The sequence below is a fragment of the Triplophysa rosa genome, linkage group LG11 (assembly GCF_024868665.1).
Source record: "Triplophysa rosa linkage group LG11, Trosa_1v2, whole genome shotgun sequence".
In the NCBI taxonomy this organism is placed as follows: Eukaryota; Metazoa; Chordata; class Actinopteri; order Cypriniformes; family Nemacheilidae; genus Triplophysa; species Triplophysa rosa.
The window spans coordinates 16,185,822-16,213,632 of NC_079900.1; the positions used below are offsets into that span (position 1 = coordinate 16,185,822).

The following is a 27,811-nucleotide window of genomic DNA, read 5'->3' on the forward strand; positions in this document are numbered from 1 at the left end:
TATATTTAGAAACAAATACTGTACATAATAAATGAAAAAGAACAACAAACAAACCTGCTTAAACAAGAGGTCCAGAACCAGTGGGTGATTGAAGCTGTCTTTCGGATAAAAAACCTAAAATACAAGACACCACTTTAATGTTTCATTATCCCTGTAATGATTAGATAAAAGTACAGTCTCATCGACCCATTGTGACACACACAAACCTCTTTCCTGAGGTAGATTTTCCAGGGCACATTGGTGTAAGTGTAGTGTTCCTCACTGCTCCTCTTGTGCAGCTGAGTCTGAATATTCTCCTCTTCAACCGGCAGCTCTCTGGATACTGTAATGCAACACAATACAGTGCTACAGATGTGCCAATAAATTATGCTTTATTGAAATCATAATAAACTGAAGCAATATAACAGATCCGGTATCTCAAATAGACATTATCTAAGTTTACCAGGAGCAGGGGCCGGGAATCTCTGACTGACAGCTGGTACAGGAGGCGATCTCTTTGTCTTGATGCTCTTTGCTGGTTTCAGTGGTCCACCATCATAGTCAAACTCTTTTGCAGATGATGAGGAAGAGACTGGAGCGTAGACCTTCTTTCTCTGGTTGTGTCAGACACAGAACATTAACTACAGTGGTAATATTTGTTTGCTCCAGTTTGATTTCTCTCTGTTAGCCCTTCCAAATATAAGTATCCTTCAAGTTCATTTTATTAAGTATACTTGGGTAAAGTTCAAATTTACTTTAAAGTCCTGTAAACTGGAAGTTGCGATCGTTTTTACTTCCATTTTCTGACGCATTTCCGAGAGAAACGGAATAAAGTGGTTTGAAAAAAAAGTGCCCGTGGCTTGCACTGCGAATTAATTGGATGTATAAAAACAGCTTTTGCATTTTGAAATGGACCTGACAGCAGACTGACAGTTGAAGAGGAGGAGTTAACAGATGCTCCTCCCAAGCCGTCTAACGTACGTCATCTGAGATGGATAGTCACTAGAGGGCTGAAGTGCATTTTCAGATTTTTAATTTAAGATTATGAGGTCACATGAATTTTAAAAAGAGAATGACCCACACTGATAAGCTATTTCAATAAACGCTGCAATATTTCAGGAAAAAATAGGAACAATGTCATTGTGACTTTATGTTTACTGTGTGTAGTGAGCCCGGTTTCACAGACAAGGTTTAAGACTAATCCCAGACTAAAATGAATGTTTGAGCAGTCTTAACTAAAAATAACTCGCCTTAAAACATCTTAAAGTATGTCAGCGCCATTGTTTTGTCTCAAGATGCACACCAGTAATGTTTTTTACTAGGGCATTTTTATAAAAGTAGTTTAAATATCCTAATTTCACTAAGGGTTAGTCTACTAAGCCCTGTCTGTGAAACCGGGCCACTATGTTCTAGTGGTATACCTGTAATATGTAGTAGTTCAACGTTTATAAAAGTATACTTTTTGATGCATACACTTTAAGTTTGAGGTAACACTTTGGTAACACTTTAGTATGGGGGAACAATTCTCAGTTTTAACAAGTTGCCTATTAGCTTGCATATTGGCTGTTTATTAGTACTTATAAAGGAAATATTAATGCATTATTCTGCATGACCATATTCTACAACCCCTAACCCTCCCTCATACCTAAACCTAAACTACCTTACAAAGTATTAATTAGCAGCAAATTTAGAGTTTATTAAGGAAAAATTGTGTAGTTAATAGTGAATATGTGTTCCCCATACTAAAGTGTTACCCCTGATGGTTTGCTAGTTCAATATTCGTAGCACATTTTTTGAACGTTCACTTTGAAGTATTCAGTATAGTTTAGTTATTTTTATACTGCAAGTATATTTGTAAGTTTTATTAAAGTGATTCATGTAGTTTACTATTTATATTGTAGTGTAATAATATAAAGTTGAAAATGTGTTTATACAACAGTACATAAAACTATGTGAAACAATTGAACCAAAAACCCAAGTATACTTCAAGTACTTCATTATCTGTTTTTAAGTGAATCTCAATTTTAAAAAATTCTGTCAGTAAAAGTCAAGTATACCTGTAATTTAAATATATTTCTAAGTGCATAAAAAGTAGGCTAAAAGCAGTGTTGGGCAAGTTACTCTGAAAAAGTAATTAATTACTAGTTACTAATTACATATTCAATAGTGTAATTAGATTACTGTACAAATTACTCTCTCCAAAAGTATTTAATTACTTATTACTAATTACTTTCTATATCCTATATCAACCTTGATGAGTTAAGTGATTCAAGGATAGACATGAAACAGCTCTTTTAATTCATTCAAATAAATACTATAAAACTACATAAAGTACTCTTATTAACTGACCAAAGTATTACAAATGTGAGAATTATACATTAAAGCACAGATTTTAAAGTTAGACTTTGAATTTTGATGTCAGTTCCACTATTTCACACACATATATTACACAAAGTAACTGTAATTAAATTACAGAAAAATTAGAGTAATCCCTTACATTACTTTTCAAGGGGAAAGTAATTAAATTACAGTAACTAATTACTTAGTAACTAGTTACACCCAACACTGGCTAAAAGTATACTCGCTTATCTTTATTATTTTTTTTAAGTAAGTATACTTATAGCACACTTGAAAAAACATTTTTGTAAGGGAGTTGATCTATCAGCTAACACGATTAGTCTACCTGTGCAGGTGGAGCACTCATCTGGTCCTTAAGGATCATCATCGCCTCATCATGAGGGTCAGGTTTCTTCAGAAACACTTTAGCTTCCCTTCTGTGTTACAAAACCGATCAAACCCAGTAAATTTTGCACATGAATTTCAAGATAAACATTCATTTTCTATGAATTAATGCTTCAGTTTTTCAATCAAAATGTTCTCACTTTGGAGGCTCTACTGGTTTTACAGGGTTGGCCTGATACTGTTTGATGATGTCTTTGATGTTATGACTCGGTTCTAAATGTTCTGAGTTTGAGACGGTGGATCTCACCACTGCTGTTGGTGCTTCCCTCCTAGTCGGGCCTTTGGAAATATATCAACACTGATGAAAGAGTCACTTTCATTAATCAAATAGAAATGGGAATAAACGGCCTGATATAAGGACATACTGTGCTGCCGCGGTGAAGATTTCTGTGACGGGGAGGCTGGTTTGTATGAAGAATATCCGGTTTCTTGCTTAGTCTGTTTTTAAAATAGGACACATGTGATAATTGGAAATCATGACCAATGCTTTTCAAAAACTGTTTTCTTATTTGGTTTTGTATAGATTTGATTGGTCAATAATCTATTAATAGAATCAATGCTCTTGTGTATTGATATTTAATGAGATCTTGTCATCAATGCTGTGATACTCACTGGACTAGATTGGCTAGAACGTGGAGCTGGCATGGGCTCACTGGGTGTGTGGTGCACTGAATTATACATCTGCTGCTGGAGGGCCATGGCTTGCATTGTCATCTGCTGAGCCTGTGGTACATTAGATGGGCTGAGCACTTGAACACATTCATTTTAAAGATCTAAGCTTTGTTCTCTAACATTGGGTAGTCAACCGTAGAGTGTGGTGCATGACAAAAGAAGCATTCCTCTAGTAACTCACCAGTATGATGGCTTGCTGGTTGATGATGGCTTGCTGCTGCTGTGCTAAGACAGCTGGATCTACGCCTTTAAAGATTTTCAAAACCACATAAAAAACTCAAACCAGAAAGTGCATGTAATGATGGATAAGCAGATCAGAATGCCTGAATCAATCACCCCACAGAAACAGTTTATGTGCCAAGCGCCCATGTGAACAACACAGCATCCATACCTGACATATCATGCATCGGTGGCACATTAGGATAAGCTGGCAAAGGCGGCATAGCAGGGAAAGCTGGCATAGCTGGCATTGAAGGCATTGGGGGAACCGAAGGCACGGAAGTGGGGGCAGGTGCACGTGGCACAGAGGACAAAGCTGGCATAGGTATAGGTGGCATCATTGTTCCTCCCATAACAGGTAGAACTGGCACCGCTGAGAACAGTAAATATGGTAAGCGATGACCTCTATGTCAAAGCTTTATCGAATGATTTCATGCAAATTAATTGGTTATGATTTCGAGGTCACATGAAGCCCAATCAGCAGCATCAGTCTCCTATATTTATCAAACAGGGTTCCCACACTTTTTAATATATTGTCACTATAAAAAACTCTTGAAGACTATATTTACTTCCAAAACTTTTTCATATTCAGAAAACACAGCTTGATTACCAGAAGTCAATGTCTGTGAGAACCCTGAATAGAAATGAATGATATTGCTGAAATTGAAATACAGCTCATGTCGGTCATTTACAGAAAGTGCTGCAAGCTCCAACATTTAAAACACAACTTCTTTGGCTTTTGGTGATTGGTGTTCTGTTGTATAAGCACAGTTACTTAAAATCACCAAAACACTAAATCACTCTAAACACCCCTTTGGTCAGTTGTCATGCAGAGCATTAAAATGATTTGCAAGTCCAAATGTTTAGCTTGCATTTAATAGCTTTTAGGTACCAATTGACCCCAGGGTAGCTGTGAATAATTGATAGGTGGTAAGCAGAGTGCAAAATGAGAACGGATGCAGAACTCACCACCAGGCTGCAGTCCTGGGGGATAAGGTCTGTTGGTGAGGTGCTTCTCCCGGTCATCATCCTCCCCTCCAATCCCACCAGCTCCCTTCATACGGCTGGACATGCTGGATGACTTCTCCATATCCTGCATGGCAGATAAGGCAAAGCAAAACAGGCTCTCATCCTGAGCTGGACCCTTCCCTGCTCAGTCATATGAGAAATCAATCTCCCCAGGGGAGTACCTTATACCCTGTAAGAGGAGCATGGCACATTTACTGTGAGCAAAGAGACTGGGCCAGGCTACAACACCCTTGTTTATTATTTACAGTATATGATGTAATCAGAAACCATCTATTTATGAACCAATTGTCTTTTTTAATGTAAAGTAATATATTTTGCAGATACTGTTATAATGAATTAGTGTGGCATATTTTTATAATATACTGTAATAATAATAAAATAGTGTGGCATATTTTAGCATTTTTTTTCTTTAAAAAAACACGGCATGTGCACTAAACGATAAAGCTAATGGTAAAAAAATTAGGTGGGATTCAATGCTGTGAGAGATACGGTAAACTGGTAACTCAATCACCTTCAATGTAGGTGATCTGGTGCCAAACGAGCACATACACAATCACTTACGTTCTGAGGATCCAATGACCAAATGTTTTCTTCAGGTATACGTGTTTTTAAGCTGCTTGCCCGTAGAGTTGTAAATAGGTATGTTAAATGTCTAAGTAATATAAATATAGTTTAAGGTTGTTTAAAACTGCTGAGTTAAAGAGAAAGACTTACCTCATTAACATCAGATAGCACTGGATCAAACAGGCTGTCAAGATATCTATCCATGCCTTTCTGATTTGGAGCCTCACTGAAGTCTGATTCTATTGGTCGGCCACAGGTTATAGGCAGAAATAAATTAATTAATTAATTTAATAACCAGACTATTTCAACATACAATGTATGGACAACTATAGAAAATTTGAATGTTTAAAAGTAGCTTAAAGTGACAGTTTACAATTTTTTTTAAATTGTGTTGCCATTGACATGGAGTACCCTTTCTTTAAAAGCTAACAAAAACAGCTGACCGTGGCTGTAATATCCATCTGAATCTGGGAGGCTGGAGTTCGGCATCGGCTGCGGGAGCAGAAATGAGCTGTCATCATCTGAATCGAATCCACTTCCAAACAGAGCCCTGTGGAAGATTACAAAAAAGCAAAAACATTATACATTAAACCAGGGCCAGCCAAAGCCTTTACTGGGCCCTAAGCAGAATTTTATTTGGGGTCCCCCAGTGCTCCCAATACAACCGACTATTGTCAATGTTTGATTATTTGCACGCACACTTTAAACCTAACACACCCAATTCTGTGAGTTGTGTTTGGGATGAAGAACAAAAACACATACCGTAAACGTTGTAAACATTTGATAATTTCGTTACTTTAGGTGAACTGTCCCTTTACATTTTAACACACAAAGGTTGTGGAATTTATTGTTCAATGCATTGAACTATTTGCAAAGATTTTACTTTAAAAAGATTTTTTTAACCACAAACTATAGACACCCTTTTAAATCCACACAGCCCTTGAGGATGATTAAATCTTTTTTTATTTAGTGTATTTACTTGATAACCATTAAATAATTTACAATATGCACACAATTAGTCTTATCCCAAATAAAACGCTGAATTGACAGATAATTAAAAAGTACATGAATCACGTAAACAACAAATTTTGATCATTTTATATAAACTAGATAAACTTTTATGACACTTTTTTTGTTCTTTGGCTTATTTTTTAGCATCATGACAGCTGCGGTTAATATCAATATAAATTGAATATAAACCATCCATGTATGGCAAGATCCGTGCAACAGTCTAGTTTTATGTCTACTTTTACTGTACCATAAAAAAAGACTTTGTTTACTCAACCTCATATTGTTTCAATGAAAGAAATGTATTGTTTGGATGAACTGCTATACCTGACATGTGCTGTATTGTAGTCAAGTATTATCTAGAGACACTCACAGTCCAGCATTGGGCCTGGTCCTGTTGGGGCTCTCAGCTGAGATGATGAAGTAAGACTTCTGCTTTGGAAAATTTCTCATCAGCTCCATGTCTGCAATCAAGTCCATGACATAATCGTGCCCTGCAAGCTCCGCCCACTGTCCGTGTTCCTTCATGATAACAGAGCAGCCCTTCCAAGCCTCCGTCACACCCCTGTGGAGCCAATTAATGGAGCTATTCATTTCAGCCAAATTACAGATGGAAGAGATAAAGAAGGACTCATTATACACTATACATATCCTAACATGCCCGAAAGAAAGAGATGTGAACTAATGACATGGAAAACAGCATATTAATGAGTTTCCTGTAAAGAATAATAGATGGAAGCATTACAGCATCTACATCGGTTAAAACTGAGCAATGAGAGGAATTTTAGATGAAAACATGAAGGATGAAAAATGGTTGAAACAAGAACATAATATGGAAAGTGTTTTATGAAAACTGGTGCATCCACAGCTTTAAAAAACTAAATTATATGTGTCTTGGTTGTGTACCTGTGCTGTAGAACATCTGCAGCCAACTCCTCTCCGCTCGTCCATGAGTGCACAGGGCACAAGAAAGATGTACCTGTCAATACAACATGACGTTTAACAGCTGTGGTTAGACAGGCGTGTATGAGCGAACTCACTCGTGTATTCTGTTTAGCACCAAAGATCAGGTTTCATCTGATATAGTTGAGCTTTACACAATTGACTAAGGGCTTTGAGATACAAAGGAAGCTGCCATGATGATTCGAGGAAATTACAGTGATGCCAGACACACTGAGAGCTTGAAAGGTGCTCTGTTTGGTATTTATTCAGTTTTACTCTGTTTATATAATGTGTGTGTATCTTTTGTGCAAAAAAAAGCGATCTCAACATATTATGTTAGGCAATTTCTATATAATAGAGTCATTACTAAAAAACATTGCCCTGCGGAGGAAACTCCAACCTGATCTCAAGAGAATGCGTAACTATTGTACTAGGTGGCTAATTCGTATGAATTCGTATGATGTGAATCCTACAAAGATGTACAATATTTAGAAAAACGCAAGGCCCTAAACCTAACGTCACTGGCATGAAAGCAAATCATACTAAAACGTACAAATAAGATTGGACAAATTCATTCGTAAAATACTTACGAATTCCTGATTGTGTTGAAAACTCGTAGGGCCCTATTTTCACGATCTAAGCGCATGGTTTAAAGCGCACGGCGCAGGTGCACTCAGGGTGTGTCTGAATCCACTTTGCTAATTTAACGACGGGAAAACGGTCGGCGCGCCCGGGCGCATGGCCTAAATGGGTTGTCCCGATTCTCTTAATGAGTAAGGGGTGTTTTGTGGTCCAAACATGCAGTAAACCAATCAGAGTCTCATCTCTCATTCCCTTTAAGAGCCAGTTGCGCTCGCGCCATGGTGGATTCGCTATTTACATGGCGGAATTCGGAAGAGCAGACACTTCTCCAGAAAGGAAAGGCGTCTGCTCGTGCAGGAAGTTAAAGCTCGCAAGCAGACCGTCTACAGGAAAAGCCGGATTTTTATCTTTATGTCCACAATAATAATATTTTACATTCTAATCCATTTTTTTGTAATATTTGGCATTGTTGTGTTCTGCTGCGCGTCCCTCTGTGTGTAATAAGCAGAATGTACGAGCACTGTGCACCCTCCTATAGGCGCATATTCCTAATGCGCTCTTTAAATAACTAAAAAAATATTGCGCCTTTGACTTTAGACTTTAGACCAGGTTTGAGTTGGTCTATGGCGCAGTCTATTTTCAGTTCCTCAAAATAGCACCTCACCAACAATGCGCCTGAGCACACCTCTTTTTTAGACCAACACGCCCACGGGCGCACAAATGAGTGCACAAATGAGCGCAAATGCATTTGCTATTTAAACAACGCGGCACAGGACGGGAAAATGAGAACTGCGTCGGGCGGAAACTAGCAAAATCACTTGCGCTGCGCCTTGCGCCGGGTGTACAATAGGGCCCATACAGTGCAAGTGAAACTCTGACACACCATCAAAACAGTGCACTTGCAAAACCATGTTTGCTTTCTTCCTATTGGCTGTCCATTCCAGCAGGGATAGTGGGTAAGTCCTGGCTGTTTCTGGTCCATACAGCGACTTCTGCATGGCCTGTATTAGCTTGTGCTGGCCGACAGCTTTGTATCCATTATACGCATGATCTGAGACAAACCTAATGCATACAAAAGCCAAAATCAATCAATGCATTTAGTTTATTACCTCCCAGACATGAATACCAGAAAGTTACTCACTTCAAAAGGTATTTCTCCATTTTAGCGGATGGTGCAAATGCACTCAGACAGGCTAGCAGCAGCAGCCATCCCCTCTCTGAATTGTCCGGGTTGGGGTTTCTCCAAACCTGATTGGCAATTTGACACAAAATTTCACCCCGTAAGCCAGGGTTGGTGAGTCCCTTCTGGATGATGTAGTTTCCAAACAAATTCTCCTGGGCTCCATTCAGATGTGGGTCACCCATAAATCTCAAGATCTACAAGGGAAAGAACATAACACAATGCTGGTTGTGTGTATAATAAAGGGGAAAGGCAAAAGAAAACAATATAGTAATAAACTGTACCATGACAAACATGTCTAGAGCCTCGTGTGTAAGATCATCATCAATGTGGGTTAGTGGTGCCTTCAAGGGTGCAGTTAACATTCCAAACTTTGGCTCCTACACAAGATTAAATACAATTCAATATTTATAATTATAAATGTATACATCAAACAATTGCAACATACAGTATGCTAGTCCTGACTGAAAACCTGAATGTGAAATATTTTGGGGCAATGGATGACTTACTTTGAAGTAAATCTGGACAAGTTTAGAGATGGTGTTGTTGTTGATGTCAAGAGGCAGCGTGAGCTGGGACTCAACCTGAACAGTCGGAGCTTGAACCAGAGCCAGGCAGTCAGAATGAAGCTCTCTACCGCCTTAAAAACATAGACGTAAGAGGTGATGCAGTGTGCAGATATTTTGCGGTATTTTAAACATGAACTGTTTTTGCAGTACCCGCGGCTGCCTGCAGCAATGCTCCGAGTTCAGCTGGGATGACAAGATGAGTGACGTTGACCACTTCTCGTCTTGACAGCTCCTGCAAAGAAAGACTATACTGTAAGTACTTTAAGGTTTAATAAAAAATAAAATAGTTATATATCGATAGATACTATATCAGTATGGGTTGTGTCACTCTTTTCACACCCCTGACAAGATTTTTAGTCATTGATGACTTTTTTCCGGCTTTCCATGTTTTCACTGTTACACGTTAGAGCCGCATTTGTTATATTGTATGTTCAAGCAGAAGAAAATATTCTGGGGGCATTTAAAGTTTTGTGAAAGTGACTTAAAAATGTTGACACTGACTGGCAACTTTTTTAGAAATGCTGGTGGTGAGGAAAGAGTTCCCTTGGTGTGTGACACTCCTAATGTGGTTACATCCTTGAATAAAAGTTTAACTGTCCCTAGGATACTTGTACTAAAAATGTGAGAAAAAAAGTTTCTTGTAAAGACAACAAAACTGTCAAAATAATCCCTATTCACACTGATCCGCATAAAAAAAGCTGCATTATCTTGTATTAACACATACGCCAGTAGTCAGCGATGTCACTTTGTGAAAAAACACAAGATGTATTTGTAGTTTAGCATTTAGAAACGACTGTGTGTTTATGAACAGCTAAATGCATAAAAAAGCTTTCAGTTTTTAGTTAAAATCGTTGTTGAGTAAACAATGTTCACTTAAACATGGTTCACTTAGAGACAGAAAGCCATAATAACCAATTCTATTCTCCGCTGCTCCTCTTCTGCCTTCCTCCTGGCCTCATATCTCAGCTACAATCAAATAAAAAGAAGAAACAGTTATACACGGGAATACAGCTCAGCCTGATCACTACGTAAAAATATTAGGGCTGTCAAACGATTAATCGCAATTAATCGCATCCAGAATAAAAGTTTGTGTTTACATAACATATGTCTATGTACTGTGCATATTAATTTTGTATTTATAAATACAAACACATACACAAGTATACATATTTAGGAAATATTTACATGTATTTATTTATATTTACCAATAATTGAAATTATATATAAATGTTTATTAATATTTAGATTTTTCTTAAATATATGCATGGATGTGTATGTGTTAATAAATACAAAATTATTATGCACATTACACAGATATGTATTATGTAAACACAAACTTTTATTCTGGATGCGATTATTCGCGATTAATCTTTTGACAGCCCTAAAAAAGATATATTGTTCTCACCTTAATGTACCGCTTGCGGTCAACGTACATATGGACCAGAGAGCGTAATTTCACCAGACTAGCTCTCATTTTCATATACTGTTTCCTGCAAGTATTAATATGAATAGCATTCTGAATATAAAAAGGTCCTAGCAGTTATATAGACAGAAAAATAATGGTCTGTACCTTGCAAGATAGCCTCTGCAGCGGGCCTGCAACCATATGATCTTCATGCGGAAGTCCGTGTAGCGTTTTCTCACGAAGAACATCCTTGTGTAACGCTGCAGAGTCAACGCAGCTACATGCCTGACTCTGTCCCTCTTACTCTCCAACAGGAAATATGCATCCTCTTTCATGAACAACTGACAAAAAAGAGATTCAAGAGAGGGATTCAAAGAGTCAGTCCACCCAAAAATTTTAAACTGTCCCTTTGAGTCTAATAGGAATCACACTCACCTTGGTGACACCCACTTGAAATGCTCCAGGCTTCAAAGGGCAAAGCTTTCTCAACATGATGACACAGTTTTCACCATTGGCAGGAGGAGGCTGTTTGAGGCCCAACAGTGACTTATATCTAAAGAACAAAATTAATTTGCTTGTAATATATTAACAAAGAGTTCATATCTATTGATTTCACAAAGCCCTAAAAGCCCAGTGTTACTGACTTTGGCTAAGACTTAGTTTTTACCTGAAAAGGAAGACATCAAAGGGAATTCTGATTGGATAGCCTTCTCTCCTGATTCGAATGGTTTCCAAAATCCCAGAATAGCAAAGCTGGGCGCTCACCAGCTCCATGTCAAACACAGCAGGCTCCTGGAGGTTTACACACACTCTCAGATGACTTCAATTCCAGCCAAGACATTATTAAAGGTTTAACAACCATAAACTCGGTGACTGCTTTTTCTTACCTTGTTTTGGTTTGGCTTTATGCATCGCACAAAATATGGGTTGGCTCTGTTAGTAAAAAACAATCACATTTGAAATACACTTACAGTGCGTTACCTTTTTATCAGTGTGTGTGCACCATGGGTCTTAAAACCCATGACGTTGACATTGCTAGTGCAATATGCTGCAAGTCGAGTTTTACAAGAAAAGAAGTGATTCATGTTGAGTTACCTCTCCATCTTTTCAACAAGCTCCATAAGTGAAATTTGAAACTTGGCTGCCACGGTTGAAGCTTGATGTCGTCGTGTAACCGTGCTGTTTTTCCCAGGATTAGACCTCTGCTGGTTGAGGACCTCACCGTAGCTCATGAACAGATGTGCAACCATCTTAAGGGAACAAGCATCAGTTTGTTATTGTCATTAAGTAATAAAGCTAACGGTAGCAAAATCGTACAAGTCTTACCTTGTTTTTGCTCTGGATGAAAAGGTCAAGAACATCCTGCCGAACCTGATCATAATTCTTGTCCAGAAATTTATGAACCTGTAAAAGACGGTGAAATGAAAATTGCATTTCAAAGAATAATTATGTTGGGAAATAAATTAAAGATTTGTGGGAGTACCTGATAGGAAACCTTCCCAGCATAATGCTTAATGGTCAATTCTGGAAGAGGCATCTTTGGCTTGAAATACAGTGGATTGTTGCCATGGTGATAGTGGCATTTCTGAAGGAAGGTATGGTCTGTAGCCTGGAGGAATACAATTAACACATTAATTAACATTCATTAATTATGAAGGATGAAAACTACAAATGATAAATAAGTGAACACTATCAGAACATAAATAAACATTAAAAATGATACCTGTGGAAAGCAGCTCTGATCATCAAGTATTTTGAGTATCCCATGAGGCTTTGCAGCAATGAGGTCAATGCACGCCTGGTTGTCAGAGAAAGGCACCTCTTCCCAGATGATCTGCTCCCTGTTATACTCATCCTTGGACATATTTAAAGGAAATCATTTAGACATAGGAAATCTACAATACTCAAAGGATTACTCAACAGCTTACTTGTTCTTCCTTGAAAATGACCCTGTTGAAAAAGAACTGAAGGTACTCATTTGCATAATTTATGCAAAGCTGTTCAAAGCTGTTGAAGGTAAGATCCTACAAAACACAAAATGGGATTAAATCAAAAGCAAAAGAGATACAATGTAATGTATCTGCAAGCATCTTCACTGTACCTCAAATCCATAGATATCAAGGATGGAGATAGACAGTGCGTCATTCTGAGGATAAACCTGCTTATTTATTCTGTCTATTAGCCAGTTGAACAGAAGGGAATACAGGATCTTGGCAACTGCATCTCTGTTATGATTGAGAGGGCAAATGTAATTTAAGATGGATGATCGCAAGGTACACAGCATTCAGTTAACATCAATATTTCTCAGGAGATCCACTCATCCAATGTGAACTTTTGTCCATATCACCTAGATGGATTTTGAACAGTCTTGAATTGTCTGTTATTGTATCTAGACTAATTTCATTTAAATTTAAAGCTAAGGTAGGCTATTTCAAAGTTGTGAGCAAACCAAAGCCACGCCTCCTTCAAAAAACATTACTCACAGCCAGTGCAGAGGCTGCAAAAGTGTAAACATTGACCACTTTACATATTGATCGCTGTCTCACTACGATGTGAAAATAATAACTTTAAATTTAAATATTAACTATTTAATATTGCCTACCATAGCTTTAAAAATGTTCTTTGCATTCCCTGTATGCAGGGTTGCCAGATATGTGTAACAAAAATAGCCCAAAGGCCTTTCAGTCACTGTAATGCATTATACACAATTTCATCTAAAAAATCACTGTATAGTAGAAATCATAAACTTTAATCCACAGAATGAAAACAAACCATGGCAACAGTTTAAAAAAATACAAATTCAATACAAATTCAGTGCAAAACCCACACACCTGGCAACCTGGAATGTATGTGACCGTAATAACACATAATGTGTTAAATAGGATAACACAAACAATGTGTTAAAATTAACACATCCATTTTAGGAGTGATTAAACATGCTGCACTTATTAAAATGATTAAAATCATTCAGTACCATGGTATATCACTGTTTCTCAAGTGATTTTGCTTCAGGACACTTTATGTACATCAACACATCACAACATACATAAAATAAAACAAAAGTCCTCTTAAATGGATACTTCACCCAAAAATGAAAAGAATGCTTCTAACCAGACAGATTTTGCCCCCTATTGACTGCCATAGTAGGAAAAATGACAATGGTAGTCAAAAGTGCCCCTTTGCTGTCCTACATTCTTCAAAATGTCTTCTTTTGTGTTCAACAGAACAAAAAAAATGATTAAGTAATTTTTCCTACTATGGGAGTCAATGGGGGGGAGCATTCTTCTAAATATATTTTTCTGTGTTCATCAGAACAAAGAAATGTATAACTCGAAGGTGAGTAAATGATGACAGAATTTTCATTTTTGGGTGAAGTATCCCTTTAATCAAAAATTGTAGTTTAGTCATAATACCATGAACTGCGTATGCCTAACACTATGGCAAACTGCCAAACTATACCATGTCAGTTTCATTTTTATTTTCCCACATAGTATAAATCTTAAGTATGAGTAGACAGCAATGCACCATGGGTTTTTTCTGGTGCTCACCTAGCATCAATTGCATTCTCAACAGTCAGGGGGGTGTAGATCTTCTCTCTCATAGTTTCCTATAACAACACACAGAATAATGTTACTAAGATGTACCCCGAAGAACAGCTAAACACAACCAGCATACTATATCTGTGGCCACACAACACTAATCTCATTCTCAAACGATAAATTGAAGGTCTTTTAAATAAAAAAATATTTAATTACATAGTCTAGCATGGAGGCAGAACATGTTCTTCATTCACCTTGACTATATCTGTATCTCAGCGGTATAAAATTCTGGTTTCAGTGTCTGAAAGCACTTTATCATCAGATAAAGCCCAGCCCTGTAGAACCACAAGATCACTCTCCAATTCAATTGAACTGATGGGAAATGACTTTGAGTATAGGCTTCTCCTATTACAAACCGAGGACTTGATTGCAGTAATAAGAAGAATGAACTAAATTACACTGAAGGCTTTACTCAGGTGTCACACTAGCCATCATGAGTAGCAGCCTAAAGCACAACTAGGCAATAGGACTGTGAACATTGACGAGCACTGGATGTATTTTAGGCAAACTGAAACAAAGATGTTGAGTAAAGGCTCATAGGCAAGGATTTTCGATGAAACATCTGAAACACCAGGAACTGATGTGAGGAAAGATGCTGAAACTGAATACGGCAAGTTGACGATCTCCACCAGAAGAAATGGAATACTAGAGACAGCTGGGGATTCAGCCCTTGATGCGTCAGATGGAAAATATGTGGAAAGGAGAAAACAGGGAGTTCGTAAAGGAAATCTCGTTCATTAGACGCTGGATGCGTTTTTCTTTTCTGAAGCTGTACTCGAAGTCACAGAATGTTGGAATATAACAGTGAGCTGAAAGACTTTACCTTTTGTAGGCATGGAAACAAGTCTCAGGTTTGAATAGGAACAGTCATTTGAATAATCTTACTGGTTTGACAGACACTTGAGAGATACTCGTATGAGTAACATAGTAAAATAAGTAGCATATAGCTCACTTTATTTTAAAATTATGGCTCTGTTTGTTTGTGAGCTATGATCCATAGAATAAGTTAGGAGTGGGATCTGTTTGCTGACCAATGGCAGATATTGTTATTCTTTTGCTGGTAGTTGCACAGAAATTACATACATCCCTTGTAAGCTTAATGGGTCATGTCTCTCTTCTATACTAATGTGTTCTTTTATACTTATGTGTTATAGTATAATACTTGTACAGTAATTCTCGTATAATACTTGAGCGTTTTCATAGTCAAACTGCTTTGAAGACATCGTCATTCCTCCAACAGGCCTCATTTTAATGTGTTTGAAAGCAGAGTAATACTGCATTAGACCTCTTGGTGGCACCCCTGCAGAGGGTTGGATGATATCTGGTGCGCATCACGGGACCGTGACACTTATGGCAGGCCGAATTGTCTTAAATTGTCCCCAGCGTTACTCGTCGTAATTGCATTTTTACTAGTAAGAATTAAATAAGAGAGCTCTTTAATTCAAATTTTACTAGTAACAATTACAATAAGAGAGCTCTATAATTAAATTTTTACTAGTAACAATTGTGATTAGAGAGCTCTCTAAATGAATCAGAGAGCTCTGCAATTGCATTTTTACTAGTAAGAATTTAATTACAAAGCGCTCTAATTTCATACTTACTAGTAATAATTCAGTTTATAGAGCTCTCTAATTAAATTCTTACTAGTAAAAATCGAATTTGAGAGCTCTCTAATCGTAATTGTAACTAGTAAAAATTGAGCTATAGAGCTCTGTAATTGTAATTGTTACTAGTAAAAATTAAATTATGGAGCTCTCTAATTTAATTCTCTCTAATTTCTTAAAAATGCAATTACGACGAGTAACGCTGGGGACAATTTAAGCTAATTCGGCTTGCCATACACACTGGCTGTGTGGCGAGGCTGATATGGCGTCAGGGCTCTTGCTGTTTGTTCCTGCTCAGGGTTTTCCCTGACTGGGTTAGACGGTTCCCATGGTAATATGGCTTGCTGCCCTCACATTTTAAACTTGCAATGTTAATGCCCTTCTGTCAATCTTTTTCCTAATTTTGAAAATTCAGACGTCTTACTGGACATTTTACTCGGAGGAGCGGCAGCTCTATACAAACGCTCTAAAAGACGCAAGCGGGGAAAGCGAGCGGGTGCGCTCGTCACTGTGCGTTCAGACTGCCGCCGTCGAGAGCGTCAAAGTGGCCGGAAGTCATTCATTTTCAATGTGAGCCGGCAGCGAGCAGCGGCGCGGCACGTCTTGGCCGTTGAGGGCGTCAAGGAGAGTTGAAATCAGGTCAACTTTATGGTAATGAGCTATGACGCGGTTCGGCGGCAAACAATCGGAACGTAGCAGTCCACCGCTTGAGAGGATTCCAGAGAACACAGCCCTGTAAACTTTGGTCTACATCAGAGCGCCAGAGCATCCACGAATCTTTCTTGTTGGCAGGGCGCCCAGAGCGCTTATTGACGTTCTCGACAGCGGTGGTGTGAACACACAGTCAGACTCCGACAATGCGGATTTAGGACCCCTCTGCCGAGTATACACCTGGCGAATGTCCGCTCCCTTACCAACAAAACGGACGAAATACTCTTATTCACGAGGACAAACAAAGATTTTTCCAACTCCGCTGCGCTGTGTTTCACAGAAACATGGCTTAATGACACCATACCGGACAGCACGTTACATCTGCCGGGTTTTCAGCTGTTCAGAGCGGATCGCATTGCCGAGTCAACAGGGAAGACGCGTGGTGGTGGATTATGTTTTTATATAAACGAAGGTTGGTGCAGAGATATAACAACACTGAAGAAGATGTGCTTTTCGTACTTAGAAGAGTTCTCTATCAACTGCAAACCTTTTTATTCGCCACACGAGTTTTCCTCGTTTATTCTCGTGAATGTTTACATTCCTCCACATGCTTGTGCGAGCGCGGCCAACCTCTACCTTTCAGTGGATTATTAACTTCCTGTCGAACAGGCAGCAGCTAGTGCTGGATTTAAATTTTCCCAACCTCACATGTACCATCAGCACCGGAGCTCCTCAAGGATGTGTTCTTTCTCCACATCTATTTTCACTCTACACAAACGAATGCACCCTACAGACCCTTCTGTCAAACTCCTGAAGTTTGCAGATGACACCACAGTCATTGGCCTTATTCAAGACGGTGATGAATCTGCTTACAGAAAGGAGGTTGCTCAGCTGGCTGCCTGGTGTAGTCAAAACAACCTAGAGCTGAATGCATTCAAGACAATGGAGATGATAGTGGATTTCAGAAGGAACCCTCCATCACTTCCTCCCCTCACCATCCTGGACAGCACTGTGGATACTGTGGAGTCATTCAGGTTCCTGGGCTCCACCACCTCTCAGGACCTGAAGTGGGAGTCCCAAATAGACTCCATTGTAAAGAAGGCCCAGCAGAGGTTATACTTCCTCCGTCAATTGAGGAAGTTCAACCTACCACAGGAGCTACTGACCCAGTTCTACTCAGTGGTCATCGAATCTGTTCTGTGCAATTCAATTACTGTTTGGTATGGCTCGGCCACCAAATCAGACCTACGAAGACTACAACGGACAGTTCGTAGTGCTGAGAAGATTATTGGGGCTCCTCTGCCCACACTTCAGGACCTGTACGATTCCAGAGTGAAAAACAGGGCAAGAAAAATCATCATTGACTCCACACACCCAGCACACAAACTTTTTGAACTGTTGCCCTCTGGCCGGCGCTTTAGAGCACCAAACACCAGGACTTCCAGACACAGAAACAGCTTCTTCCCACAGGCAATCTCCCTCCTAAACAGATAACTGCTCCTTAAGAGCAATATTCCACTTCCACTACTCCTATAATGTACACTAAAGTGCCTTATTATATCTACATATTATTAATACATGTATATAACACTACCTCTACTTACTACATTATCCATTTGCACAAGTGTACATACAATCTGTTAATATGTATATTCTACTATATACTACCCTGTACAATGTCTCTTACTGTATATGTTATTATCCCCCATTTTCTGTAAAATAGTCTTTATTTTATATATGCATATTTTAGAATCTTTTAGACTGTAAATCTTATTATATTGTATTGTCATTGTGTTGAATGTCTGTACTAGAAGCTTCCAACACCAAAGAAAATTCCTTGTGTGTGCAAGCACACTTGGCAATAAAGCTCTTCTGATTCTGATTATTCTACCTGAGCGATTTGGGGCTTTTACGCACCATTCACTGCTTTCTTTGTGTGACTGCTATCAAACAGGCAAACCGAGCAGGTGGCATTTTAGTAATATTTCATATAGGACAAGAACAAAAATCATGTAATGATAAATCCCCATATAACAGTGTGCTGACACTTAGCATGGGGCCTTGGCGTGAGGGCCACCAGCAGTTCATGTGAGGTCGAGAGGTGAGTCACCTCTATTGTTGTTATCCTCGAGTGCAGACTTTGCAAACAGTTTCAGTTCATGTAAAACCCACAATAAACAGTACACAGTGACCCGAAACCACAATCATAAATGTATAAACATTCAATGAAAAATAAAATATCTAAAAATGACTTTTGTGTATTATCAAGCAAGACTTTCTTACCGTCACTTTGAAAGTGATGGACTTTTGTAGGCCCTCTGGGGAGATTTGCAGAAGTTCAGCCACCACTCTGATCTCCTGAGCACTCACAACTGATGCCATTTCCTGAGATTCAGTCTATCAAGACACGGACACAAGTCAAACTTAATTCATCAAACCACTGAAACAGAGCATTGTTTTATAATAAAGCAATAGGAAGCTGTAGTAAGTGTGATTTTGTTGAGCTTCTACCTCATATCTCTCAAAGAAGACATTTCCAATGTGGAGGATGGAAGACAGGACCCTGAAGATACTGTTCTGGTCTTCGGCACTGAAGTGAAGTATTTCCATGGCACTGAGGAGCCTGCGGAAGTCCTCTCCATCACTTTTGCCAGCAATCTCACAGTCTCCACCCTAACAGCCAACAAAACTTTGCATAAGTAAGATAAATGAGCCATTTTTTGTTACAATAATCTAGAAAAGCACAGCCTCACCTGATTGAGGTAATAGTACGTCTCTGCCTCTTGAAGGTAAAAAGACTGCTTTTGTTGCGAAGGAAGACCTGCCAGCATCTCATAAAAAATGTGATAGTTTCTTTCATCTTTGGCCTGATAGAGAAAAATATGGAATTTAGATTAAGAATCTACATAGGCTACTCTAAAAGTCTACATTATTAGAGTAGTAAAGAATACCTGAAACACAATCCTGGACTTTTCAAGTAGATACTGTGAGGTTATGGCACCACTGATTACCCCTCTGTTTGGAGCAGAAAAATCAGACATGCATTAATATATAATTTGCAACTTAACCCATGCATGTACCAACAGTCATTTTAAGCAGGATGTTGATCTGTTATCCTCTTACAGTTGTAAGAGCACTCCAATGAAGTGCTTCCTCTTGCTGGGTGTATCAATATCACAGTAAAGGTATACGATTATAAATTAACTTACTCTTCCATGAATATTTCCATGTATTTCCCAAATCGACTTGAGTTATCATTCCGCACAGTTTTGGCATTTCCAAATGACTCTAAAAGTGGAGTGGCTTCTAGAATCTGCAGATGAAAAGAACGAAAATAACAGTCGGACGAATATGGCAATTATTGGCTGTGAATTGTAAACTACACTATTCAAACAGTGTAAAAACATGTCTGTTTAAAGGGATAGTTCACCCAAAAATGAAAATTGTCTTTATTTACTCTCCCTCATGTCTTTCCATACCGGCATGACTTTCTTTCTTCTGCAGAACACAAAAGAAGATATTTTGAAGAATGTTGGTAACCAAAAAACACTGGCCTCCATTGACTCCACAAAACCTGTTTTCTCAAAATATCTTCTTTTATCTTCCACAGAAAAAAAGAGTCATTATATATAGGTTTTGAACGACATGATGGTGAATAAATGATGACAGAGATATAAATGAGAGCAGAAACACACACATAGATGTATTACAAAACACACAAAATACAATACCTCAATCTGTATGAGAGCATATAAAGCAAAGGACAGGTAAAAGCCAAATTACAAAATGTGCATAAACAGTTCCTAAAGCAGAAGTTTGGCCGAGACTTCATGATGAACTCATACCTGCTGTGTGATGTTCTGTTTGTGATGTATTGCAGCTAAGTAGCGGAGAACCAGCTTTGTGGTCTCTGTTTTACCAGAGCCACTCTCGCCACTGAAAGACAAAGAGCACATTTAGACCACACCGTGACTGTAACCCCCTCAAGTACCTGTTTAACTCCTTAATTGCATCCTTAATAGGCACCGAATGCGACTTGGCATGCAAAGAAGCGACTCCTTGCGTTTTGCTTTGCACTTAAGTAATGAGCTAGGTGTGTGATCATCAGACAGAAGTGAAATCGAATGCTTGAGTGTGACTGCCTTTGAACACCCATGGGTGCATTTCACAGAGACATGATCTGCTGGTGCAATCACGGCCTGGACATCAGTAGTCTTTCCTTACAGCTATCTTCGTCAGAGATAGGTTTAAAGTTTTCCAGATCACCAGCTGTGTAAAGTAGAACTGACACTGATGGATCTATTTGCTTCAAAGACTACTTAAGGTGAACAGATATATCTCTGATGTTTAAGTTCTGCCATTCCAGTTGTTATTTTGGTCCATTTAAGTTATATGTTTGCTTAAAGAATTTACCTTATGTGAGGTATGTGGATGTTCTCCTAAATAATTTCATTTGACCTTACCTAATAATAATGCACTGGTTTTCTTTGGCGTCCATCATTTTGGTGTAAGAGGCGTTCGCAATAGCAAATAGATGTCTGGAAAAATGTAGAAAAAAGTTAATCCTATTTAAATGAATGAATGAATGAATGAATGAATGAATGAATGAATGAATGAATGAATGCCTACGGTGGATTCTCTCCTAGCGCATGCCCTTTGTGTTGCAGAACCATGTCTGTGCCGTAGATGTTGAACATCTTGTAAGGGTTAACAGACACTAGGATACTTCCAATATAAGTCTAAAAAGAAGGACAAAGTACTTTTCATAATCTGTTTTCAAGTTTGAAATGTATAAAAGCCAAAAGAAGAGCAGTGTACGAAAAATACAGAAAAGCAACCCTTTAATTTTACATAAGAATGTTTTCAGAACACAGGCATCAGCATTATTCCTGGACTTTGAAATCTACTTACGTATATCAAATTGTGCTCAAACCTTTTCTTCAAATTCAATAACACAGCACCTTCATGCAGCTCTCTAGAGAGATTTTTTATGAAAATACAATTTCTTTAAAACATAATCATATTTCAGTGTAAGACGTATTAGAGATACTGTATAAGCTGATGTTATGCAGCATGAATATTTGTGGCTAAATTAAGTATTTGTTTTCATTCTACACGGCAAACTATCATTTGCATATTCAAAGAATACTTACTCAAGCTGTGTCATGTCCTCAATCCCATCCTCCTCGGCACATTCTCGGTACAACATTGTAGGCAGACTTCGAATCGAGTACATCTAAAAAGCATATTTTAGTACAAGATAAAGATCACAAACTGTATTTCACAAAACATGATAAAGGCACTTTTAAAGGTCCAATGTGTATTTTTTAGGAGTTTCTATTGTCAGAAATGCAATATAATATACATAACTATGTCTTCAGAGGTGTATAAAGACCTTACATAATGAAGCGTTATGTTTTTATTACCTTAGAATGAGCTATTTCTGTCTACACACTGCAGGTCCCCTTGCATGGAATTCACCATGTTGTTTCTACAGTAGCCCTAAACGGACAAACTGCTCTACAGAGCGCGTTTCATAAATATGTTATCTCCTTCGGCAAATAATAGAAAACATGATATGTTTGTGCAGTGTCAGCCAGCATAGTCTTTTGAAGGGGGTGAGCAGTAAAGTGAGCCATTAGTTGCAATTCGCAACCTCACCACTAGATGCTGCTACATTTCATACACTGGACCTTTAACTCTATAGTTACTTTAAAATGAATGATAGCTGTGTTGCGATATAGCTGGTATGACAGATGTATTTTGGTGCACAGTGGCGAGTGATTTTGTCTTAAATTTGATAAGTTCTTTTCTATTTCAAAATGATTTTTAGGTACCAAAGTCATCCAGGGTCAATATTGTTTAATATCTAGTTAATATCCCACTTTTATCTTTTCCTTTCTAACTCAACATTTTTCTATAAAGCTTTAGCTCATTGTTTTAAACCTCAGTCTTGATGTTTCTAATTTACTGCTTAAATCATACTAATACTATTGTCATATGGTTAAAGATATCACATGATCTACTAAGGAAACAAAATAAACATACATTTATGATTTTGACAAGCAAATATTGTCGTCAGGGACAGTCTATATTGCAATAAAAATAACAACTGTATTGTCCTTTATAACGTAACTATATACCAGATAAGTTACCTTGTCATACCAGTTTCCTTGAGGTTCACCTTCCCTATCTGGTACCCATGCAGGCTCTGTGCTACCTATCTCCTGGCCAGGAAGCACCGGGATGACAAAATTCTCCAGTTCTTCATCCCTATACATGGACCATTTTGTGAGGTTCTGAACAGTATGATGAGGGAGGACTCTTTCTGAAGACCAGACATCATCGGGCTGATGAGGATCTATTATTTGATTTTGAGCCCAGTGTTCACCAGATTGACCATGAACCTGTGGGGTCACCACTGCATACCTTGGGTCATCTGGAGATTGCCCCAATGCTGCCGGCAGCTTGTAGGAGGCCTTGCGTAAGTTAGCGTTCATCAAGGCATTTCCCAGAAAGGGTGATGTGGCTGCTTGACTTTGAACTGGTTTACCTCTCGTCATGATTGACCCGTCAGGCAGTCTGTAAGAAGCCTTACGAAGATTCTGATTTTGAAGGGCGTTGGACAACATTGAAGGGGGAGTTTGCTCTTGTTTTGGATTTCTAAACAGCCCAGAGGTATTAGGTAAGCGATAGTTGGCTTTACCAACATTTTGTAATGCACTTGACAAGTGAGAGGAAATTGTTTGCTCTGGTTCTGGTTCAGAGCTCTTAGTCAAAATGGTTCCATCTGGAAGTTTGTAGGAAGCCTTACGAAGACTGGGATTCTGAAGAGCATTTGAAAGAAGTGAAGTGGATTGCTGTTCTGGCTGCTGGTTTCGGGAAAAAAGCGAACTATCGGGCAGTTTATACGATGCGTTACGTAGATTGACATTCTGTAGAGCACTTCCCAAGTACAGTGAGGATTTTGCTGTGTCAGCTTTTTGCTCAGTGCTATTAGACATAAGCGTTCCATCAGGAAGCCTGTAATTAGCTTTTCGAAGGTTTTGATTCTGAAGAGCATTGGACAACATTGAAGATGGAGCTGGTTGCATTGGCTCATTACGTGATATTATGGTACCATCTGGGAGCCTATAGGTAGCTTTTCGTAGATTTGGATTTTGCAATGCATTTGACAGGACCGATGTTGTATTTTCCTGTTTTTGTCCTCCTAAATTCCTCGATATTATTGATCCATCGGGAAGACGAAAAGAAGCACCTTGAAGGCTCGGATTCTTTAATGCATTTGACAAAGGGGAGGAATGTACTTGTGCTTGCTGGAAAGGTGTTGGACTTCTACTTAGTGGAGAGGTGTATGATGCATTCCTTAAGTTTGGATTCTTAAGTGCATTTGATAACAGTCCTGTTTGTTGATCAGGCTGTGACATTGTCGGGGCATATAAAGATGTATTCCTCTGAAGAGGTGAGATGTATGAGGCACCACGTAATTGAGGATTTTGTAGAGCATTACTTAACACTGAAGAAGATTGTAAGATGTTCTGTGGTCCCTGCTGAGCAACCGGTGTTGGAAGTAAAGGAGATGTGTTTCTTTGCAGTGGGGAGGTAAAAGAGGCATTACGTAGGTAAGGGTTTTGCAATGCATTAGAGAGTGGAGAAGAGCTCTGACTAATTACCTGAACTTCTTGAGGTGCCACTACAGAATGGGGAGAAGTAGGCCTTTGCAAAGGGGAGCGATAATTGGCATTCCGTAGCAGTGGATTTTGTAATGCATTTGTTAAGGCTGGAGAAGAGCTCAGAGATACACTTTGGTAAACCTGAGGCACTGGAGACATAAACGTTGGAAGAGGTGAACTTAAGACAGCACCACCAAGATTTGGGTTCTGCAAAGCATTTGTTAATAGAGGTGATGGACTTTGTTGAACCGTATGGGCAAACTGTGTTATTTCTTGAGGCTGAGGAGTACCATTAGGTGGAAATGGTGATCTAAGTGAGGCACGATTAATTATTTGATTATGCAGAGCATTTCTCTGAAGAGTAGATGAGAGGTTTGGTGATGTTGAGCGTATAGATATTGGTGAACCAGCTCTCACTGAAAGTTGAGGTGATGGACATGGTGTTGGTACATGTCTTATAGACAGTTGTGGTGAAGGCATTCCAGGTTGCTTTATTGGAACTTGTTGATGAAAAGGTGGTTGAGCACTCATAACAACGGGGTGACTTTGCCCTCTTATTGACTGCCTGAGAGGTACAGGACTTATTGGTACTCTCACAACAGGACGTCCTCTCCCAACAGGTCTATGAAAACCCCTCTGGGGGTTTGGTGTTCCAGGTGGAAAAAATCTCTTTGAGTCTTGAAAACCTGTTGGTCTTGAACCCTGTCTTGCCAACATTGGGGAAGATCTAGCACTCTGATTCAAAGCTCCTGAGCCCATGGAGGCATTATGGACAGAAGATCTAAATGGAGCAACATTTTGCATTTGAGGGGTACCATGACGACATTTTCTTTGCAAAATTGGATTAACAGGTGATGGCTTTACTGTTCCCATTGGCACTTTGTTGCCTCCAAGTCCTCTGAATCTACGTGTGGAGGAACGAGATGGAAGAAGTTGTGGCTCATGTTGAATTCTGCCAGAATATACTGATGCTGATGGGGACAGAGGACGTTGGGACCTAGAAGCATGGGGAGATATTGGTCTTGGAGATGCAGGTCTTTGGATGGGAGATGTGACTCTGCGGGGTGAATATGAAGAACTTTCCTCTGGAAACTGATGGCCTGTTGTTGGAGAAAGTGAGGGTCTCCTTCTCCTTAGAGAGGGTTGTGGTGAAAGAGAACCTTTCCTTATAGATCTTGAGGACATGAAAGACTCTTGATTGCCTCTACCAATTGGCCTAAACCTAGATTTTATTGAAGGGGCAGGGCTAGTTTGAACATTTTGCCTTATGGCTGGTCTAGGAGAAGATGGAGGACTTCGCCTTCTCATTGAGCCCCGTGGAGACATTGGAGGACTTTCTCTTCCATTAACAAGAGGAGAACCGAAAGGCTTTCTTTGAGGTGTTGGAGATTTTCCCCTTAAAGAAGTCAAGGGTGATGGTACTTGCCTAGATGGTTGTGGAGAAGAGGGTGGGCTAAATTTTCTCCTTTGCATGGGAGAAAATTGTCTTTGTGCATTATTGTTGTATGATGGTGGGCCAAACTTTCTAGACTGCCTTGGCGAGAACCTTGGACCCATTTCCTCATATACCTCATGTCTTTGGCGAAGTACAGGGCTGCGTTGACCAGGTAAAAAATTGTTTTGTCTTAAGGAAAGCTGTGGTGAAGGTAGATGATTTAAATGTCTCAGTGTTGTTGGTTGGACAGTTTCTTGTGGAAAATCAAGCCTCTGAAACATAGGATCTGCATAGACTAAATGGGGGGTTACTGAATCGCTAAAAGTGGGATCGAATCTCCTTACAGACAGAATAGGAGATGCTGGTGTTGAGAGCGGTATGGGTCCCACAGGTCCAAAAGAATGTCTGCTTGGGACAGGTGACACTTGTATTGGAGATGGAAAGGGTCTTGCTTGGAGAATAGGGGAGGTTGGTATTTGACGTGATCGACTTAAAATGGGACTGCTTGGTGGTACAATAGGTGATGGTGTTTGCTGGATAAACATGGGTGTTTGATACAATGACGTCTGCACAGCTTCCTGTTGCTGTGGGGTGTATAAAGGAAACCCCACAGGTAAAGAAAAATGCTGGTTGTCAAGCTGGTCTGAAAACATCTCAAGATCATTTCTGGGGATCTGAGGCATTGGGTTTGCAATTTCAAGTTTTTCTTTTCCAAACATTTTAACTTGTGGTCTTGGGAACCTAAACGACTCTTCGGTCATTATTCCATCTGTTGGTGTGTGTACGAATTCATTGCCGTACATTTCTGCGGTGGTTACCATACTTGGTTCGGTTGGTTCCATGACATTCTCTACCGTGTACATAAATGGCTGGTTAGCAACCAACTGAGGGTCAAGGTAAAATGCAGTCGGATCTCCACTGTAGCCATACTGGTTTTGATGGTATACACTTGGATAACCTGAATACATGTAGGCATCTGAAACACCTTCATAGTGGTTATAATAATTTTGCTGATCACCATAATACTCTAACTGTTCTGGATAATATCCATAGTCATAGTATTCTCCATCATTCCCAATGTAGCCAAAATCATCTTCCATAGCAAAACCCATTTCATCATAGTATTCCATACCATCATCAGGGTACCCATATTCATCCATTCTCTGGTGCCTGTAATCAAAGTCCATTCTATCATCATAGTACCCATATGGTTGCCTTCCATCATACTCATCATAATAGTCCTCCTCATAATAGTCGTATTCATCCTCATACATGGGATCATAATATTCATTCTCCTCATCATATAAGCCATATTCATCTTCAGGATAATCATAAAACTCCTGGTCTTCTTCAAAGTAGTCGTACTGATGTGGTCCTCTGAAACGCTCTTGGCTGTCCTGATTCCTGCCCCTATATCGCCCACTAGGGTTATTTCTGCTAAAACTGTTTTGAGCATAATCGTCTTCCTCATAACTAAACTCACCCTCATCATATTCATATCCTCCATTCTGATAGCCATGATCTTGGTTTATGCTCGACCTGCCATAACGAACAGAGCGGCTCAATTTTCTAGATGTTTTGGATATGAATTTATTAGTTAGCCAATTAGCTGCTCCTGATATTTTCCCCAGAGCCCATCCCTTACTTTTGAATTTCTCAACTCCTGTTTTCTTTTTACTGAAGAAGCCTTTAAATTTGCCTCCAAGCCCTGACGTTGCCGCTGCAGTTTTATTTGCCTTCCCACCAATATTGAGCAATAAAAGCGATTTTCCACCCTCTTCCTTTTTACCTTTCTCCGCATCTGGTTTTGACTTCCCAAAGCCTGAGAACAACTTTGATGTACTTTGCAATGCCTTCGGCATCATACTTTTCTTTTTCTTGCTGCCCGATAATCCCAGGAAGAGCCTAGACGTGCTTTTTAACCCTCTTTTTGATTGTTTGGGAGCTTGCTTTTGACC

At 39.2% G+C, this 27,811-nt stretch overlaps 1 protein-coding gene across 1 annotated transcript in view; it reads right to left on the reverse strand.

Annotated features, from left to right (window-relative positions):
* myo15aa (myosin XVAa) overlaps positions 1 to 27,811 on the reverse strand; it is a 38,678-nt gene that overhangs the window by 7,448 nt on the left and 3,419 nt on the right. Inside the window, exons 2-43 of the mRNA XM_057347170.1 lie at positions 21,899 to 21,981; positions 21,657 to 21,720; positions 21,375 to 21,484; positions 21,209 to 21,283; positions 20,591 to 20,681; positions 19,955 to 20,058; positions 19,697 to 19,760; positions 19,499 to 19,612; positions 19,257 to 19,418; positions 19,029 to 19,142; positions 14,440 to 14,498; positions 12,993 to 13,116; positions 12,820 to 12,915; positions 12,615 to 12,746; positions 12,375 to 12,500; positions 12,218 to 12,295; positions 11,987 to 12,141; positions 11,779 to 11,824; positions 11,559 to 11,683; positions 11,327 to 11,444; positions 11,057 to 11,232; positions 10,892 to 10,976; positions 10,399 to 10,452; positions 9,637 to 9,718; positions 9,427 to 9,557; positions 9,202 to 9,297; positions 8,879 to 9,114; positions 8,621 to 8,799; positions 7,120 to 7,192; positions 6,587 to 6,778; positions 5,649 to 5,755; positions 5,356 to 5,444; positions 4,582 to 4,705; positions 3,785 to 3,985; positions 3,575 to 3,639; positions 3,334 to 3,444; positions 3,087 to 3,159; positions 2,862 to 3,000; positions 2,663 to 2,753; positions 443 to 593; positions 207 to 322; positions 55 to 114 (exon numbers count right to left, since the gene is read on the reverse strand). Of these exons, the coding sequence (XP_057203153.1) occupies positions 55 to 114; positions 207 to 322; positions 443 to 593; positions 2,663 to 2,753; positions 2,862 to 3,000; positions 3,087 to 3,159; positions 3,334 to 3,444; positions 3,575 to 3,639; positions 3,785 to 3,985; positions 4,582 to 4,705; positions 5,356 to 5,444; positions 5,649 to 5,755; positions 6,587 to 6,778; positions 7,120 to 7,192; positions 8,621 to 8,799; positions 8,879 to 9,114; positions 9,202 to 9,297; positions 9,427 to 9,557; positions 9,637 to 9,718; positions 10,399 to 10,452; positions 10,892 to 10,976; positions 11,057 to 11,232; positions 11,327 to 11,444; positions 11,559 to 11,683; positions 11,779 to 11,824; positions 11,987 to 12,141; positions 12,218 to 12,295; positions 12,375 to 12,500; positions 12,615 to 12,746; positions 12,820 to 12,915; positions 12,993 to 13,116; positions 14,440 to 14,498; positions 19,029 to 19,142; positions 19,257 to 19,418; positions 19,499 to 19,612; positions 19,697 to 19,760; positions 19,955 to 20,058; positions 20,591 to 20,681; positions 21,209 to 21,283; positions 21,375 to 21,484; positions 21,657 to 21,720; positions 21,899 to 21,981 (4,671 nt within the window). The remainder of the gene's footprint in view (positions 1 to 54; positions 115 to 206; positions 323 to 442; positions 594 to 2,662; positions 2,754 to 2,861; positions 3,001 to 3,086; positions 3,160 to 3,333; positions 3,445 to 3,574; positions 3,640 to 3,784; positions 3,986 to 4,581; positions 4,706 to 5,355; positions 5,445 to 5,648; positions 5,756 to 6,586; positions 6,779 to 7,119; positions 7,193 to 8,620; positions 8,800 to 8,878; positions 9,115 to 9,201; positions 9,298 to 9,426; positions 9,558 to 9,636; positions 9,719 to 10,398; positions 10,453 to 10,891; positions 10,977 to 11,056; positions 11,233 to 11,326; positions 11,445 to 11,558; positions 11,684 to 11,778; positions 11,825 to 11,986; positions 12,142 to 12,217; positions 12,296 to 12,374; positions 12,501 to 12,614; positions 12,747 to 12,819; positions 12,916 to 12,992; positions 13,117 to 14,439; positions 14,499 to 19,028; positions 19,143 to 19,256; positions 19,419 to 19,498; positions 19,613 to 19,696; positions 19,761 to 19,954; positions 20,059 to 20,590; positions 20,682 to 21,208; positions 21,284 to 21,374; positions 21,485 to 21,656; positions 21,721 to 21,898; positions 21,982 to 27,811) is intronic.